The sequence below is a fragment of the Lutra lutra genome, chromosome 14 (genome assembly GCF_902655055.1).
Source record: "Lutra lutra chromosome 14, mLutLut1.2, whole genome shotgun sequence".
Taxonomy (NCBI): Eukaryota; Metazoa; Chordata; class Mammalia; order Carnivora; family Mustelidae; genus Lutra; species Lutra lutra.
The window spans coordinates 28,610,878-28,630,775 of NC_062291.1; the positions used below are offsets into that span (position 1 = coordinate 28,610,878).

The following is a 19,898-nucleotide window of genomic DNA, read 5'->3' on the forward strand; positions in this document are numbered from 1 at the left end:
CTAATTAGGTTGTTCAAAAGAGAAAGCAACCAATGTTCCAGCAGATACTTTTCATAATACACAGACACTGAACATTGTCTTGCTTATATTATTCAACTGCATTCCACAATAAATTTCAGATATTATTTGCTGTCTAATTTTTTTTAGAAATTTTAATCTATCAAATATCAGAAACACAGTCATAGACAATCTCCCCAGATGATCTCTATAATAAGAGTCAGCTTCATAATTATCATTTTTGATTCTTCAGAACCTATTTGCTCAGAACAAAAGTGATTTGAAACTACTCTCCTATATGAAGTGGAAAGAGCCAAAGAGGATCATCTATAATTTTTCATTATTCCATGACTGTTTCTTTAACCTTCTTTTAAAATGTGAAAGCTATGGAAGCAAGACAATACGTTTACTCTCTTCCATGTGATTTGGATCAAGCTAAAAACAACAGTATAATGTAATAAAGCTACATTATAAAAGTACCTGTAGCGAGGTGAATCTGATGCAATTAAAAAAGATCAACATAAGAAAAAAAATTTCCAAGTGACACAATTTTCTGAACTTTGAAAACTGCATTCTAAGAGAAACAGAAGCACATTGACAGGAAGTATTAAATATTTAAAAAGTTGGGCGCCTGGGTGGCTCAGTGGGTTAAGCCGCTGCCTTCGGCTCAGGTCATGATCTCAGGGTCCTGGGATCGAGTCCCACATCGGGCTCTCTGCTCAGCAGGGAGCCTGCTTCCCTCCGTCTCTCTGCCTGCCTCTCTGTCTACTTGTGATCTCTCTCTGTCAAATAAATAAATAAAATCTTTAAAAAAAAAAAAGTTATCAGCACATAAATCTGTCTAATGCATTATGGTTTCACTTACTCTACTTGGTCTCTCTCATAAAAGTAAATGCAAAAAATTCTGTAATACAGAAAACTATCAGTAGATTTGTGTTTCAATCACCTATTTATACTGTATTTTGATTTATATTAGGATACAGTTTAACTGTAAATACTAAATACTAAAAAGATTAACAAAATGTTTATAATGCTTAAGGTAGCAAGATACTTAAAATATACATATGTATATTCAAGAAATATTTAAAATGTTTGTCTCTGTTAGTATTCTTGTTTGTTTTCCCCATATCTAGAAATATCTAATAATATACTTTGAAGGTGATCATGTTTCAAAAAACAGAGAATAAAAAAAGTACATAATAAGAAGCAGCCCAATAAAGTTTCCCTCAAAGTATATAAGCAAGAAATAATGTAGAATAGTTGCAAAATCAAAAAGAAAAGTGCTTTTTTTCCCAAAGGAAAATAAATATATATTATGAAGGTGAATACTATAAAAATGAACAATACTATAACTTAGTTTTAAACATTAAGTATATTTCTCAATACATTAACTAAAGTAGTTGACAGATTTTTCAATTAATGTTGGGCTAAAGGTAATTAATAATGTAGCTGCTGCTCAGAAAATTGTAACAAAGACATGAGAAATCTGAAAAAAAGTGAGTCATGTATAGAATTGTTGAACAATTATATTGTGCACCTGAAACTAATATAATCCCACATGTTAATTATACTTCAATTAAAATATAAAAAAATAAAATTTAAAAATAATTTAAAATTAAGAAACAAAGCAAAAAAGAGAACAAACTGTTGGTTGTCACAGGGAAGAGGGTGGGGGGATGGGTCAAATAGATAAAGGGAGTTAAGAGGTATAAGTTTCCAGTTATAAAATAAATAAGTCACAGGGATGAGAAGTACAACATAGGGAATACAGTTAATAATATTATAATAACCTTGTATGGTGACAGATCGCAACTATACTTATAACGTAAGCATTTTGTAATGTATATAAATGTTGAATCACTATGTTGTACACCTGAGATGAATATAATATTGTATGTCAACTATACTTTAATTAAAAATGTTAAAAAGATAAAACAAAAAAGGAAAGGAAGAAACCCAAGCTTGGGTTTCGAAACCCAAGCTTAGAAACTTTAGCATTTGCCTCCGTAAGGAATATATGCTTTCCGCATTTTATATCTTCACTTTAGTATTCTACTATCACTATTTGTCTTAGAATTTTATATAGAATGCCAGAATATATTGTTAACATTAAAATCCTAACATAATAGAATACTGGAAGGTACTGATTTCTGAAGAGCAAAAATAAGAAATCTAAGGTATTAAGAAAAAAAAAAAAAAGCCTAACATTGAGTCTTAGAGCCCATGAAAGTAATATGAGTTTATTTGAAACTCAAAAAGTTGGTATTTTAAATAATTTTAATATAACTTTGAAGCTCAAAAATCTAAGGAATAATAAAGCACTAAATAATAATAATAATAATGCCTTAAGAAATAATTAAGCTGCCTTAGAATGAATTGTCCACTATTCATGTATTAATTATGCAGTAAGATTTTTAAACAATAATTTAGGAAAAACCAATTCAATCACATAAAAATCCAACTTTGTTTTACAATCAGTGGTGGATGGCAGAGAGCAATTAGCACAGACTTTCATCATGTCCATTTGTAGAGAACTCACCTGGTTAGCAATCTGCCGAGCAAGGACATCCATCCTTGATCCTGATTCTGATATCATTTTAGCTGCATAGATCACATCAGTTGTATGCTTTAGTGGTCCTTTGCCCCTTAAAGTAAAAGAATACCTGTAAGTTGTAGGGTCTTACGCTAAGATACAAGTACACACATAGACACAGACACACACACATGAGATTCGCTCCCCAGAATACTGGCCATTCGCTTTACATACTTCAGTTTTGGAGAGAAATCAATTAGACATCGGTATTAAATAAAAATTGGAAAAAAAAAAAAAAAAAAGGAAGTCCCATGATGTTGAGATTCAGGAAAACTGACAAGAAGATGAACTCCATTTGATCTTCATTCCCAGGTATTTTTAATAGTAGATATCTCAAATCGAAGGTCTTTTCCTAATTCTAAGAGGCAACATGAGATTTTGGATGTTTTATATATATTAAACATTGCATTTTCATCACCAAGTCTACTTTTTAAATCTTTCTCTTTATAATCCTTTTTTAAAAGACATTATTTATTTGAGAGAGAAAAAACAACAACAATGAGCACAAGCAGGGGGAGATACAGAGGGAGAGAGAAAGGGAGAAGCAGACTCCCAACTGAGCAGGGAGCCCAACACGTGACCCTGAGATCATGACCTGAGCCAAAGGCAAATGCTTAAGCAATTGAGCTACCCAGGTGCCCCTATAATCCTTTTTTTAAAAACCATCTTTCAGTTGATTGCATTTTGTTTTAGCCACATTGTATCGTCTCCACAGTTAATTTATTGTAATATCATAGTAACACTGAGTATGAATCTGGAGTCCCACTATCTTGGACTGTTTCCAAAAACAGACCACTTCTTACTGTTTTGTGCAAGTTAAGCAAGATAAACAGCTACTCTGTGTCCCAGTTTCTTTGGTGGTAATAGGAGCACACACTGCATGGAGTTATTCTAAAGATTACATGAGCTAATGTCTAAAAAGTGCTCAGAACATGGCTTTAAAAAACAAGTATTCAGTAACACAAGTTGTTATTGTTTTGAATGTTACTTTAATTTTAGTTCCAAAGGCCACAGAATAAAAACTAGGGTCATTTATGGATTTTACAAGGTAGGGAAGAAGAAAGAAGTGCATTTCTTACACTTTTACGGGATCACATAAGGAGATATTATTTTCTATCTTCTCTTTCCTCGAAAATAAATGATGACCTGAATGAATGGAGCTTGCATACACCCCAAGCTCTCCTTTCCCTATCTCCAGTTCCTTACCCTCTTTTGTCAACACACTGACTGTTCCAATTTGGTGTCTGTTCCTTGTCATGGCACAAACTGGGAACCTGAAGGAATCACTCACAAAAGTTAAGTGTTGTGATGCTTTGAAAGGAGCAGAGAGAGTGAGGGAGGCTCTGGGGAAGATTAAGCCAGTCAGTGTGAGCAAAGGAAGATTCTGAGAGGCCAAAATACAGTGCCATTAGAAGAGAAGGGGAATGAAAACAATCTCTGTCCTTGTCTTATTTACACCTTGGACGGGTCTTGAGAGTAGATGCCCTCATGTGAAATCTAAATAAGATTTATTGTTAGAGGAAAATCTCTCCTCACAAAGAAGACTGTCCCTGGCTAGTAATAAAAGATGAAGAGGATTCATGCAAAGGTAAATGACAAGAGTATTCTATACTTAGAAACCTGGACACCAAAACGCTTGTGCCCTGTATGCCAAAACAGCCCTTCTGTTGCATTTTTCTCGTGATGCCTCTCAAATTTATTATAAGAAAGTTTTCCTGAAAAAAATGGAACTGCATGTTTTACACAGTGAAAACCTGGCCTCAGTATATGCTTATTACCATACTTATCTTCGAAACTGCTGACATAGGTCGCTGGGTAAATTTTTTAAAAATTGGCATTAATTATGACAATGTTTAAGTTGCTCTTATCAAATTTACTTAGTGCATCAGGCAGAACTAGATGCTATGGACATGGTTATCTTTAAGAAAGGCAACGCGTTTCATTTTTTTGATGCATCTCTAGAGAAAGTTGAGCTTAAATAAAGCTGTCTAAGCTTGAAAGGCAATGTATCAATTTTCCAGGTCTTAAACAATGGCCACAGGTTGTTTCTAGGGAGAGCAGGGAACACTCCTGCAGCTTAAACAATGGACAAAGAGTTACATCTAAAGAATACAGCTAATGTACACTTCACCATCAAATTAATATATTTCCCCATATAAAAACTCTAGACTGATGAAAGGGAAATTACCTTTAGCTTTAAATTCATACGTTGTTATGAGACCACTATCTTAGAAACATGTAGAACTTAAAAGTAATACGTTATGACAGACCACAATTATTCTCTTCTTCATGTTCCTAATTAAATGTATTGTCTGGCAAGCTTCCTACTGAGTGCCAAACAAAATACACATTTTACAAATGATTCCATATCATGCCAAGCTTCCAGAGGAAGCCGCAATTACTGAAACTATGATAAATTTTTAACATTCCAGCCCGAGACGTGCTATGTAATGAAGGCTTTTTAAATTAGGAAACACATTCAAAGGTTCTTTGCTGTCTTCATTTCCATAATGGGTTCTCAGGATCTCCTGTCAGCAAATTTTGTCTTAAATCATTGAGTTTGGATCCGACAGAGAAAGATACCCAGAGGAGGATGGGATAAACTTTAGAAATATTTTAAAGAAACTGGAGGCCAGAAACCTTTGATAAATAGTGGTTGCAATAATAATCTATTTCCTCTAAAAAGAGAGCAGATCTAGCTCTGGAGTAGGGAGTCTTGCAACTAATCATTAACTATGGGCTAGAAGGTATAATGGCAAAGGTTGCAATAAACCAGCAATGTTGAGGCCATGGAAAAATTTTTTAGGCAAGTGAAAGTGGTACCTTTGAAACGTAATTTATTGGTGCAACATAGACCTTTCAGCTATTTTTGATGCTGCCCCAACCTTGACTATTATTCCTTCCACATCCTCACCCATTTTCTGGCATCTACCTGTCCTTTCTTTCTCTTTTGATCAGCACAAGAAATGAGATGATACAGCTGGTCAGTAACAGCTCAGTTAAGTAGGGATCTGGTTTAAAAAAATAAAATATGTAGTTTTATAGACTTATTTTGTCTTTTCAGAGGTAGAGAATATGTATGAAATCATTTGACATTTTTTGCCACTGATTAAAAACAAAACAAAAAAGCTTCATTATACGTTTTGCACTTTGTAGTCCCTAAATTTTTGATAACATAATATTATACCCTTTTCAAGACCAAAATCTATCTCTTCAATCCTCTTCTCTTTGATGTTTATGTAAAGTAAGTCCCATGATGTTTTCGTTCACTTAGTAGATGAATACAATGATAGTATATAGTTTGTTTCATAATAATAGCTAATATAGTTAGCATTTTCTATGTGCTAGACATTATTCCATACACAAACTTATTTGATCACTATAATAACACTATACATTTAGAATTATTATTAGTATCCTTGTCTTGCAGATGAGGAAACTGAAGGAGAGAGATGGTAAATATATCTTTTATTAAATAACACAGGTGATAACTATTAGAGATGGTATTTGACCTCAGGCAATCTAGCCACAGAATCTGCCTTTAATGACTATCTTATACTTCTTTCAATAAAACACACTAAGGCAAGATTAAAATATTAATTTTAATTATTAACTAATTTATCGTGATAATTTCACTATACAAATATCAAATCAATTTTTTAATTTTTAAATTATCATATAATGTATTATTTGCCCCAGGGGTACAGGTTTGTGAATCATCAGTCTTACACAATTCACAGCACTCACCATAGCGTATACCTTCCTCAATGTCCACCATCCAGCCATCCCATCCCTCCTCCACCCGCCTCACCCCCAGCAGCCCTCAGTTTTTTTTCCTGAGATTAAGAGTCTCTTATGGATGGGGCGCCTGGGTGGCTCAGTGGGTTAAGCCGCTGCCTTCGGCTCAGGTCATGATCCCAGGTCCTGGGTTCGAGCCCCGCATCGGGCTTTCTGCTCAGCAGGGAGCCTGCTTCCTCCTCTCTCTCTCTGTCTGTCTCTCTGCCTACTTGTGATTTCTCTCTGTCAAATAAATAAATAAGAATCTTTAAAAAAATAAAAAAATAAAAAATAAATAAAAAAAGAGTCTCTTATGGTTTGTCTCCCTCCCCAATATCATCTTGTTTCATTTTTCCCTCCCTTACCCTTCATGAACCCCTGCTCTACCTCTCCTCTCAAATTCCTCATATCAAAGAGGTCATATGATAATTGTATTTCTCTGACTGACAGATTTTGCTTAGCTTAATATTCTCTAGTTCCATCCACGTCATTGCAAATGGCAAGAGAACCTGGGTGTCCACCAACAGATGAATGGATAAAGAAGATGGGGTTTATATATATAATAGAGTCTATTATTAACACCTGAAACTAATGTTTATGTCAGTTATACCTCAATAAAATATAATAAAATAAACATGGGAAAAATATTGTAAAGATCTCCTTAGACATTGATGACAGTTACCATGAATGCAGTAGAGAGCAAAGATGAGGGTTAGATCTAGGTGCTGGGTGGTTAAGAGGTTCACCAATAGCCATTTTCTCATGCACAATAGCCTTAAGAATTACAACCTAAGTCTATCTCCTAGACCCAACAAAATAATGATATGTTACATTACATAGACATTTAAAGTACCTTAGAGTCTTGGGATTTCTTTCTCGAGATACCATTACTTTTTCTCTGTTACTCATCTCAGTACCCGTCCTTCCTTCCTCTTCTGCTTTCTTGGATTCTTAACATCAAATTCCAACTCAGCCATTACATAAGCCATGTTAGAGGGGAGACTGGATTTGGATGATTATTTATAATACAAGATATAGAACTTTCATCTAAAAATCTTAACTTTAGACAGAGTTGTTTTATTTAATTTTAACACTCAAATTTGATATTACTATCTCAACTCTATTGAATAGAGTGAAATGAATATGGGCTCAGTAAATACATTTTGCCTGCATCCCAGTTCTGCTACTTATTAGCTATGTAGCCTTGGGTAAATAACAGTTGGTCTGAACTTATTTTCTCTTCTTTAAAATGACTGTGATACTTGCCACATGGTAAGGATTCACAAAATCATGTAATTTCTACAATATTTGGCACATATTAGTTGCTCAGCAAATGTTACTTTTTCTCTGCATCCCTTTATCAATAACAGTATTATAAAAAAATTTCTGCTTGCCTTATTTAAAAATTACAGTACTTGCCAAACAATGTGAACAGACTTGATTCAATTGAGTCCTTTCTTATACCTGATGACTACATAACTCTGTATAACCTTGTTCATAATATCCTTTCATTAGGTTATAAAATATATAGTCTCATACACTGTGTGTTCAGAGTCATTGTTGTTGTTCAAGGCTGTTCTTTAATTCCTTTTAAGGAGTTTATTTATATTTAGTGACATCTTTTTGGTGGTATAAACCTCCCAAGATAAGTGATTTAGCTCTACAAGAGTACCATCAGAATTCTCTTACTTGTAATACTGAAATTAGATACAAAAGAAAAAAAAGTAATTATCAGGAAGCAACCAAAAATGATGAGATAAAGAGAGGTACCAGACTCAAGCAAGGACACCCTGTTCTCCTACTATTCAAACATGTAATTTTAATTAGGCAACTCTCTCCCTCTGGATGTTACTTTCTCTTGTAAAGTGTTATTTTCAAATTTTGAGGACTCTAAAAGTCATTGAAAAATCAGCAAGTGAGTAATCTGCTAACATCATCCTGAGCAATTAGTATCCTAAAGAACCTTTGGGATTCAAGTCAGGAAAAGGGGTTTGTTGCCCCATGAAAGAAGGTAAACATTGTCTGAGAGTTACGTACATTTTTTTTTTTTCATTTCTGCTCCTCTGGTTCCATATTACTCAGGGTAGTCTAACTGCTGTAACATCAAAATATCTTAGTGGCTTAAGCCAATGGAATGTATTCCTATCTCACATCACAGTCAGGGTGGATGATACAATGCATAGCCAGTGAAGCACCTGTCTTCCAGCCCCAAGATAACCTCCTCTCTAAGGCTGTGCTGGACCACAGTACCCACACGTCTGACTTGAGAAATAAATCAGAATCTCACAGGAAATTTGAAGGATCAGGGTAAGAATTAGAACACATCACTCCACCCATATTCCAGAATCCAGAAACATAGACTCATGTAGCTACAAAGAAGGCTGGGATATATATTCTATTTGGATACAGGAACAAAATAAAAGGGTTTTACAGCATTTCCTAAGTACATATTCCCAGAGATGTTAAAATCCTATATTTTGTTTTTAGCAACTAAAGTCTGTGTTCCTGTGAAGGGTATTTTGGATGTCACCAAACACTTCAGAAAATTGGACAAGAACCAAGGCTCTTACCAACACAGCTGAAGTTATGAGACATATACTCTGCCTGGGCAGAACACCAATTGTCTTTTTTGTTTTGAAATAATCACATTGTTGATAGTCTATTATTAAAGTTAAAACCTATGTAAGTTTTATTTTGTGCATGGTGATGATGGTCTTTCATGCTCAATCTTGTATTTGTTTATGAAACAAGGACAGGGCTTATTTCAGAGATTTTTTGGGGGGATCAACCCATAGAAAATACTTTAAGTTATTGTTATAATTATTGCTATTGCTGCTGTTATTGTAATTTTGTATATGGGGCGTGCATACAGGAGGTAGGAACTCCCCTCTTTAAATCTAAAAACTGGTTTTCTAAAAAATACACACACACATGCACACACACGTATATGTGTGTGTATATATATATATATATTTGGCATATATACATATACATATACGTAGACTATAAATTTTTTCTGTTCTTCAGCCCTCAAATTCTCCAATTTGATACAATTTGTTAGCATTGTATCAAATCTTAAACAGACTATAACATTTAGAGAAGGATTTCATGATGTTTCCTTAAGGGCCCCAAACCCTAAATACCTGGAGGAAGCAGAAGTAGAATTAAAATAAAGTATTTCCTTAGCAAAGTTTTTTTTTCACTTGTAGACAAAGAAGAGACCAGCTAATCAGATGTTTTTGTTTTTGTCTTTTGTAACACAGACAACCTTCCCCAGTTCTTCCTAAGTGTGAAGATTTCACTACTTCTTGTATAATTTTATACTGAAAGCATACATAATTAAAAAAGTTTTTGTGAACTTACTGTGTTCCAGGAACTGTTAAAATGCTCAACTTTCTCACTCAATTCTCACACCCAGCACTGTGCATCACCCACAAATTTAAGAGTAGCCATCATATCACAGATACTCCCAGAATTATGCAGAAGACAAGTTATGCTGCCTTACGTGTTCCTAGAATCTATTATCTGTTTCAAGAATCTATTATGTTCTGTTCTAGAATCTATTATCTTTTCCCTATAAATAAGGAAACAGGAGCATAAAAGCTCAAAGTTTCTTAACTTTTCTTCAAGTTACATGAATATTGGTTGGTCTAAATTTAAAAGCAAGGAGTTTAAGTCATTACTACCTTCAGAACCAATTAAAAAGAGATCATGTAGGTGGAAATATCATCATAGGTTTTCTGTCAGTACTCATGTTGAAGCACTGAAATTCGATGGATAGCTCTGAGTCAGTGGAATGTTTCATACATCCTAAGGAAGTACACAAGAACAAGATTCCTAGGCACCCTTCTGTACAGGGTTCTATTAAAGCATCATATTCTGTCTATCTGACCAGTTCCAAAAGTTATGAAATAACTAACCTCTCCTTTGATTAAATTTCTTTTATCAGCAACTTAACCTTTCTCTCTTTTTCTCTCTCTCTCGTACTGAAAACAGATCTGTCTAAGGGGAAAAAAGAAAAAAAAGAAGAGAAGAGGAGAGGAGAGGGGAGGGGAGGGGAGAGGAGAAGGGGAGGGGAAGGGAGAAGAGAAGAGAAGAGAAGAGAAGAGAAGAGAAGAGAAGAGAAGAGAAGAGAAGAGAAGAGAAGAGAAGAAGAGAAGAGAAAAGGTTACAATTGTGTTCTTCTCTCCCAGCTGCACTTTTGACTTTCGATTGAGAGAGATATAGCCTACTGGTAGGAGTCCCATGATTGAATACCAGAAGCTTTTCTAGAACCAAAAATGAAGACATTAATATTCATTTGAAGATTCTAAAACTGGCGACAATTGTTGTGTGTAGGTAGAAGCTTTTTCTAGCGACCTCAGCCCCATTTATGACCAGTTAAATAAACTGCTTTTGTATCACATCTAAAGATCATAGACATCTGAGAAACACTGCTGCTCTCATCTGTTCTTCTAAAGGTAAGGACATGCCCATGCTGACCTAAAGGGAAAACTAGAGTTGGGAGCTGCATTGATTCTGATTCTCACTGCTCCCTCTGTCTCCAGAACTGCAATCCTATCTTGTATCAGTTGGTCTGCTAATCCTTCCTCACAGAGTCCTTGTATTAGTTTCCTATTTTTACTATAACAAATTATCCCAAAGTGGTGCCTTAGGACATCAAAAATCTATTATTTTACAGTTCTGGAGGTCAGAATTCCAAAATAAGTTAGTTTCATGAGGTTAACATCAAGGTGCCGATAGGCTGGTTCCTTCTGGATGGAGTCTGTGAGGGGGAGTCCATTCCCTTGCCTTTTTCAGCTTCAAGGGGCCACCTGTGTCCCTTGGCTTGTAGCTACTTCCTCCAGCTCCTAAGCAACAATGAAGGTAATTGCAAATCTATCATCACATTAGTGGCTTTCTCCTTTCTGACTTCCTGCTCCTTCTTGTAAAGACCTCTGTGATTACTTCAAACACACCCAGATAATACAGGATTATTTTCCCACTTCAATATCACCAATATAATTACAATTACAAAGTTTCTTTTGCGGGATGCCTGGGAGGCACAGTCAGTTAAGTGTACAAATCTTGGTCTTGAGCTCAGGGTCATGAGATCAAGTCCCACATTGGTCTCCCAACGGAGTCTGCATGAGTCTCTCTCTCCCTCTTCCTCTCTCCCTCCTCCCACTCTTTCTCTCCTCCTCTCCTAAATAAATAAATCTTTAAAAATAAACAACATCAACAATACAAATTCTCTTTTGCCATAGAAGGTGACATTCATAGGTTCACAAGATTCATGGGATGAGGAGGTAGTCATCTTGGCGAGCTATTATTGTTTACCACAGTCCTCATGAGTTATTACCAAGTAGTCTGACTTGGATCCTATGAGGGAGTTACTGGTTTTTCTGGACATAGATCAAATCAGCTGAGCAAATTGATGGTGCTGTGGTGGATGCTTCTCCAGCTTGCTAATTTCTGTTTTGGGGGCTTTTTGTTTGTTTGTTTATTTGTTTTTCACATGATCTGTATTATTCTAACAGCCAGTAAAAGTGTCCAGTTCTTGGTTCTTAATGGTTTGCTAGCTGTGTGTTCTTTTACTTACAATTCATATCAAAGAGTGAGGCCTGGGGAAATTCGGAAATCTGGAAAAAGCAGTTACCTAGAGAGATAATTCATGGGCTTGGTGGTGCTCTCCTTCCCCCTCCCCCATACACTACACATTAATTTTAGCATGCTTTTCTTTACTCCCAGGGCTACACAGGAAACACACACAATCACTGAAAGCACATCAGACTCTAGCCTGGGGTGAGAGGAGGAAAGGCATCCTCTCTTGGGTGGGTGGGGAAAGTTTTTCAGGTGATGATTACATGTTGTCACTTTTTCTTTGGGACCTACAGGCTTTGAAAACTCTGGAACATATTTTCATAAGACATTGAGAAACTATAAACATATAAACATGGGGCACCTGGGTGGCTGAGTGGGTTAAGCCTCTGCCTTCAGCTCAGGTCATGATCCCAGGGTCCTTGGATCGAGCCCCACATTGGGTTCTCTGCTCAGCAGGGAGCCTGCTTCCTTCCTCTCTCTCTGCCTGCCTCTCTGCCTACTTGTGATCTCTGTCTGTCAAATAAATAAATAAAATCTTAAAAAAAAAAAAAACAACAAAACATATAAACATAAGACATTGAGAAACTCTATCCACTGCATACCAAAAGGGGTCATTTAGGGAGAACATTACAGTTAAATCACTTAAGATACGTCTTGCAAATTATTGGTTATTGAAATTGAATTAAGGGATAAACTTCTCACTGGTGGCTCTCCAGACTCATAAGGGTAGTGAGCATTGACAAGGAAGTCCCTTTATATCCAGCCCCGTGCATGGGAAAGTAACCTCTTTGGCATCCTCTCCCCCAAAAAAGACTTTAAGTCATTATTCATCAATACCCTCTCAGGACATAATGGGAAATCTGTACTCAGCACCAACATTTGAAAACAGGTCTTTCCTGGCCTTCCACACATTACTTCTCTGAGTGTGCACATTAATCAAAGCCAATGTACTGTAAATACAATCACACTCTGACTGTGGGAATACCTCTTTTTCCTGTTGGCATTGGCTTCAGCATTAATCATGTACATGATCTCTTACAGAGCCTGGGCATTTTTTCCAGCTTCCCCTTAAACCACTGTGATATACTGGCTGCTCCTGCTCCTTTAATATCAGACCAAATTTTATGGGTTTAGAAAATAATCACTTTCAATTTATGAAAATAATATAATTTAGCATTTGACCTCCTTAAGCCTACATACCAGCTCACTTCCTATTCTGGTCATAGCCTTATGTTATCCTAAGGTCCTCCTGAAGAAACATAGTGGGTGAAAGGGTCACTAACTTAGTCAAGACCTACCACAGTTAATACGTTGGACACAGAGGTGGTTCTAGGGTCTAGCTTGCCACCAGCATCTGGCCTTCTTACTTGCTTCTGAGATAAAGGAAACTGCCAGTCGATTTTTGGCAAGGCCTCCCTCCCTTCCCTACCCTAGTTGGAGATAGCTATCGTTTATTAAATTTTAAGATATTACAAAGCCCACCATTTTCATATGGCTTATTCCAATTGAGTGTGACAATACACTGTTTTAGGCAGCTGGTTTTCATGTTAATGTGCCACTATTGCTGCTCTCCATTGATTTGTATGCTTTATTGAATTTATTGTATTATGCAGTGACCCAAAGCTGATTTCTTTAAAGTAAAAGGTATGGTTTTAAAATATGAATGGAATAACCTGCTCTAGTTTCAGACACACATTATTTTCTTACTTCCTCCCTCTGTCAGGCCTAATACTGCATTATTTATCTAACGCTATGTGAGACAACATACTTAATGGTTCCTCGATTAAGAGATGTTAAATCAGTATCATTGTAAAACCGCATGATGCAGCATCATGCCCAGCTGTGCGGCCCACCCTCTTGTCTGTGTGTGCCGGCTTGGCCCTAAAAATTTCTTGCCTTGAAATAAAATAGACGTATGCCATACTTAGTTATTTAGACCTGCTTTTATATTGGAGGGCTCAGTCTGGAAGGTCACACGTCGATATCAGACTGAACTATGTTAAAAGGACCATAACCCAGTTTCGAACAGTGTGCTTAATGATTTATTTCTTATTAAACCAAAATTACAATAGAAAGGAATAGAAAAGAAAGTCGGGGCTTAGATTTTCTTTTTCTCTTCCTCCCCGCCCCCCCCCTTTTTTTTTTTTTTTTTATGTTCTAGACTTCTTTTGTTCTTTGTTAGGCATGGGTGCTCAGCAGTGCCTTGGGTCAAGGTGTCAGTTTGCATGGGACCACAGATCTCCTCCTCCCTTCTCTATGGGGGGTCTATTTCATTCAGGGCCTGCCTGTTCTCTTTCTGAAAATAGGCCTCAAAGGTTTCCCGAAATTCTTTTGAGAACTTTAATGATGGCATGCAAGCATATTGAACTTGACTGAGATAGCTGTCTTTCTCTCCTGCCTAGAGCTCCTCCCTAAATCCCCATGTATTTTTTTTTTTTAACTATTCCTTGAAATATGAGATACTGGGTCTCCAATTAAGGGGAAGGTGGTATATTTGAGAAGAAAATAATAGGAAACCAGAACATCAACGGCCATATGATAAGATGGTTATTCTGAATAAAATCCAAATTTATTACTCTCAAGAGGAAGCACAGAGAATTCATTTCTATGGCTTACAGACTAGGGCTGAAGAACTTTTTTCCCCAATGGGGGAAAAAAATGACATTTTCCCAGAGACTAAAATCATTAAGACTGTGACTATTCCATGGGATCAGTTCCAAGAAAGTTAATATGCTTATGCCAAGAGCTAGCGTTCTTAAGACATCCCCTCTTAACATTGAAATTTTGGTGTTTTGAACAGAAAAACATTCATAGTTTTAGCGAAATAGGTTGCTTTGGGGACTTTATTCAGCTTGCTCTGTCGAGCATAGCATGAGATAACATATTTTACCTTCAACCCGTCTCTCTATACATATTTACTTACAGTACATGTGTGCTAATAAATTATGCCTATTATAAAAGGTACATAGACATATAAATTTTAAAGAGATCAATTAAAGCTTTAGAAACTACTTTAAATATCTTGCTAATGATAATGGCATTAAAAACAACCTCAAGACACAATATACCCTGAAGGAGAAATTTAACATGAGTTTTAGAGAATACAAATCCATTCTTCAAGCAGTCTTCATGACAATTAATTTTATTGGCCCAGTTCCTGTCAATTTTTACGAGTTCATCATTGATTTTAGCTTTGTAATGTGGCTAACCAATATCTCCTCCTAGAAAGAAAGAGAACTGTCAACTCTGACATCTTTTTCTTTGTTTGGAAATATTTCCCTTTTAATTATCCTCTATCCACATTTCTTTTTCTAAAAATTTAAAAAACAGATCCAAAATAATGAAAGTTAGCTTAGTTGAAATTAGTTATTATACTGGAATATAATTCATAAATCCAGCTAACCAGGCACACATTAACTATGATATGTGGAAAGTTATTGAACAAGTGAAGGTACCATAATCAATCCTTCTAGACTCTTGTCTGCAATACGCAGTAGACGATCAGCATCAGTCATATACGAAATACTGGTAAGAATACAATTCTTAACGTTTTTGATTATAAACATAAATAAAATTTCAAATGTTTCCTTTCCACTGTCCAACTGAATAGCTAACAACCCCCACTTTAGAAAGCACCATTTAAACACATAGCTCAATGTTATCTTTTCCAGAAAGTCTTTCCGGTTGCCTAAAGCAGGAAATGCATATTTAGTCTCCCTGAACATTTCTGCCATCTTACAGTACCTCTCTTGAGATTGTCATCCATTCCTGCCTTAGAGTTATGTATATACATGTCTCAGCTCTTGAACGAAGACTCTAAGCTTATTGGGAAATGGTCCATCGATAATTCATACTTAGGTTTCCCAGAACATTTGGAGTCAGGGAATGCAGTAAGGAGACAAGCCATGAACTTACGTATAGTTCTTTCAAAAATAAATATTTCAAGAGATAAGTTAATCAATTCCCTTATCCCAGTTGCAAAGAAAAGAATACAAAACCATGAAGTTTATTTTGTATTCTTGCCTCTATTAGGTAAACCAAACAATAGATTGCCAGAGGCATGAAAGAGAACTATTAATAAAAGTATATTTATTTAAAAGGTTCAAAATAAATATCAAATTCACAATGGATAATCACCTAAATAAGCAACTGAAAGGAGGCAATGGATGATTATCCTGAGACACTATTTTATTCTAAAATTTTTCCATAAGAACATATTTTTATTATTCCTAACTTTATTGGGTATAAGAGAAGAAAGCATTACATAAGTTAAAGAACAACCAAAAACAGTTTATTCCTGTAAGCACAGATGTTATAGTAAAGACAACAAGAATTATTTTTAGGTGCCTTTTTAGAGCAGCAAAGAACTAAAGGTGAAAGGCGACTTCAAATTGAAAACCAGCAAACATTACAAATAAGAAAAATAGTCCAAGGAACAAAAGGACAACTTATTTTTAAACATAGCTGCTATTTCTAGAAACATGGCAAATACTTGAAGGGCTGGGAATTACAGGTTCTGCTCTGTCTTCTGAGAGTTGAGCTTGGGCACCCTTTCTGGTGCTGCACAGACTCAGATAGCTCCCAAGGATCACCAAAGTGAGATTAACAATTTCATTTTCTTTTCAAAGGTTATGTTCCCATCATTAAGCCATGCACATGATAACTAACTGTGGGAAGGTGTGCCAGGCCAGACTGGTAGAATTGCAGAGGCTACTGCTGGGCCAAGTTGAATAAACGTAAAGAGCAGTCAAATCATGTGCACTGTAGTTTATATAAGGATTCTGAAGACATACCCCACTACTAGATGGGGGCCTTCTGCCACAATATGGCTCTTGGAATCAAAGTTCCATATCAACCACATGAGAAAGATTCTTCATAACCATGCACATATATTTTTGTTGCAGTTTTTATCTTAAAAATGAACAAGTACATAATGTATTATCTCTGGCAATGGGACTTACCCATTCCATAGAATGACACTTAGTCTTGGCTAACCTTGTGTTGGATTGAAACACACATCTCTACCTCATCTCTGGCCTCACACAACCTGTTTCTTGGAAATGGATGAAGCCCCAGGGATCTTAGGGATCGTAGGGATCTTAGCCTACCAGTCACCATGGGTGCCACTCTCAATCCCCATCAGATATAATCATTTTCTCTCTTGGTTCTACCTCCTCTTCTCTGTTTCCCTCCTGCTCATACCCTCTCTGTGCAATCTCACCTTGTATGTTTTATCTTTTTCTCTTTTTGTTGTATTCTCTTTTATTCTTTGCCTATTCCCTTTTCCTTTCTTCCCCCATTCTGCTGCTAATTAAAACTGGGCATATCTGTTGGTCTTACTTGTGGATAAAACAGATTATGGACCTTTGGTTTCATAGGTGTTTTAATATTACCCATAACAGTAAGTTTGAACTGTATGATACTTTATAAACTAAAAAGCACTTTCCAACAGATTACTGATTTTGATATGTATTGATTTTGATATACTAACAAACCCACAGTATAAGAATGACAGATTATCAGTCCCAATTACAAAAAAAAAAAAAAAAAAGAAAGAAAGAAAGAAAAAGAAAAATACTGATACTTCATGTAAGCTAATGGTTCAATCACTTTTACACATTCAGGAATTGGCAGAGCAGGGGGTCAGTCAAACCTAGAACTTTTAATTCTCACCCTATGGTAATACTATGCCAGGTTGTAGTTTCTTTCCTCCTTTTTTGGGTCCCAAAACAAAAACATAGCCCATCTTTCTCCTATCTTTAATCACAAAAGATTCCAGTTTTTAGGTCTCTTTAGGAAAAGCTACTTTACTTCCAAGAAGTGTGCTAATTAACTTACTCATTTAAATGATAGCTATTGATTATTGGTGATGTGTGAGGTACTTTGCTAGGCAATATGATGGACAGAAACATCAATAAGGCATGACCCTTATTCTCTGTAACACAAAATGGATGGAGATGTCAATCCTATAGAAAGACTGTTTGGGCAAAGAATGTCTTCCCTATTACATCATAAGCTGTTAGATGGAAAAGTAGAAAAATAGTTCATCCAGTCATCTATTTATTCATGAATTTATTCATTAAAAATAACTATTGTGAATTTTAACTACAGACCAGGGTTTTTCCTAGGCATTTCTATCCTTGAGGTTTGAAAACTATAGGGAGATATATATATATTTAAACAATTTGGTAAGATACACATGGCAAATATATATTTATGGTAAATGCATATATATGGTAAAATTGAGAGGCAAATAAACATGTAAAATAAATAATAAGACAGTTTCAGATGTTAATAATAGCAAGATGAAATAAAACTGAGTAATGTGATAAAATACTTGGTTGGGACAGAGAATATTAGTTGAAGGACAAAATAATTTATGTCTGTACCAAGTTTGGAATTGACAGGAGAAACCATATAATAATAATAGTTGAATGTGAATAAGAAGACAAATATAGGTCTTACAACTTAGAGTCCAGCTAGAGTTATAAAAGTGATCTAAGAGTATTCCCAAAGGAACTATTTTTTTCCTTGCATAAGTACTATAAACCATACATAGTGATATTAAAGGATGAAAATAAGTAAAATGAAACAAGTGAATGAAAAATAGCTAATCAGAGTGGACATGAATCATGATACTTTATAATCACAAATGTCTTTGAACTAGAGAATTATAGAAACTGATAGTTGAACAGGAACTTGATGGCCAATTAGCCTAGGTCCCCTCAACTGCAAACAATTTATCCAACCTCCATGACTAATAGTTCTCTAATTTCTGATGGCATATTTCCACACTGGGGGCTGATAACCCTATGGGATAGGTTTCTTTTTGTTAGATGGAGAGCTTTAACTGCTAGCTATTTCTTTAAACTGAAGAAAGTACTCCTGAAATCCTCACAGTGGTTCTAGCTCTGCTCTTTGGAGCAACACAGAAAGCATCTCCTGTGAGAATGAAAGGTTAGATTCAGGAATTTGGCATGTTTGTTAATATGGCATTGTATTTTCTGAAAAATACATTCTAGAATACTGAGGAAGAAAAAGGACACTTAAAAAATTTAACACAATGAACAAGCAAAGAGGAAGAAGGAAAAAAAAAAACACCTTTCTTTATATGAAAGTAGCAACTAATAAGCTTGCTTTATTGGATCCAAACAAGGGAGGAAGAAAAGAGACAAGGAGAAATCACCTGACGCTACAGTCAAGATTTACTCACATGGGAAAGCTCATGTGACTCAGTGTTCTTAGAGAAATTCCCTGGCTCTACAGAAAGAAGATAGCATAAAAGGTTGAGAGAACAATCTGAACCCTCTCATGTAATCTCAGCAACAAGCAGAGTTGATAGAGGGGGAAATTTTGAAAGACTTAGAGCCAAGTTTCTATTTAAAAAACTAAAGTGGCAGAATTGAGACTGCTCAACATAGGCTGTGGAAGACTCGGTAGCTTCATGGAAGGGTAGTGAGAGAGAAGAGAGGGGAAGAAGGGAGAGAAACACTGCCATTTGTATTTCAACCTTCAGTTTGAACTGAATTTATCCTAAGATGGTATTTGAGCTTCAGTGCAGAACTAAATGTTTTATTATCTAACCATGATTATGAATAAAAATAAATCAGTTAATGGAAACAGGTATAAATTTCAGGGTTCTAAGCAATTCTGAAATATTCAGTATGGTTAATTTACCATCACCTGAGAAAATATACATATAGCTCAGTATTCTATAAAACAAAGTGTTGTCTCCCTATAGACAACTCTCAGGCTGTCATTCTTGTCACCCTTATCCTTGTCCTCTCAGCTATTTATTTTAAGCACTATCCTTGGATTTTCCTACTACTCCCATTTATAACAAGTTTCTATCAAAACTGATGCCCTTACCAGTAGGAACTAGATGCCAATTTCCTGCCATTGGGGGCGCTGGAGTGAGGAAACCACCACAGAAACAGTTACTACTTCT

General features: G+C 35.7%; 1 protein-coding gene across 3 annotated transcripts in view; it reads right to left on the reverse strand.

The window, feature by feature from the left end:
• Positions 1 to 19,898, reverse strand: part of CTNNA3 (catenin alpha 3) — a 1,776,580-nt gene that overhangs the window by 63,998 nt on the left and 1,692,684 nt on the right. For all 3 annotated transcript variants that reach the window (XM_047701796.1, XM_047701794.1, XM_047701795.1), the window contains exon 16: positions 2,537 to 2,642. In XM_047701796.1, the coding sequence (XP_047557752.1) occupies positions 2,537 to 2,642 (106 nt within the window). The remainder of the gene's footprint in view (positions 1 to 2,536; positions 2,643 to 19,898) is intronic.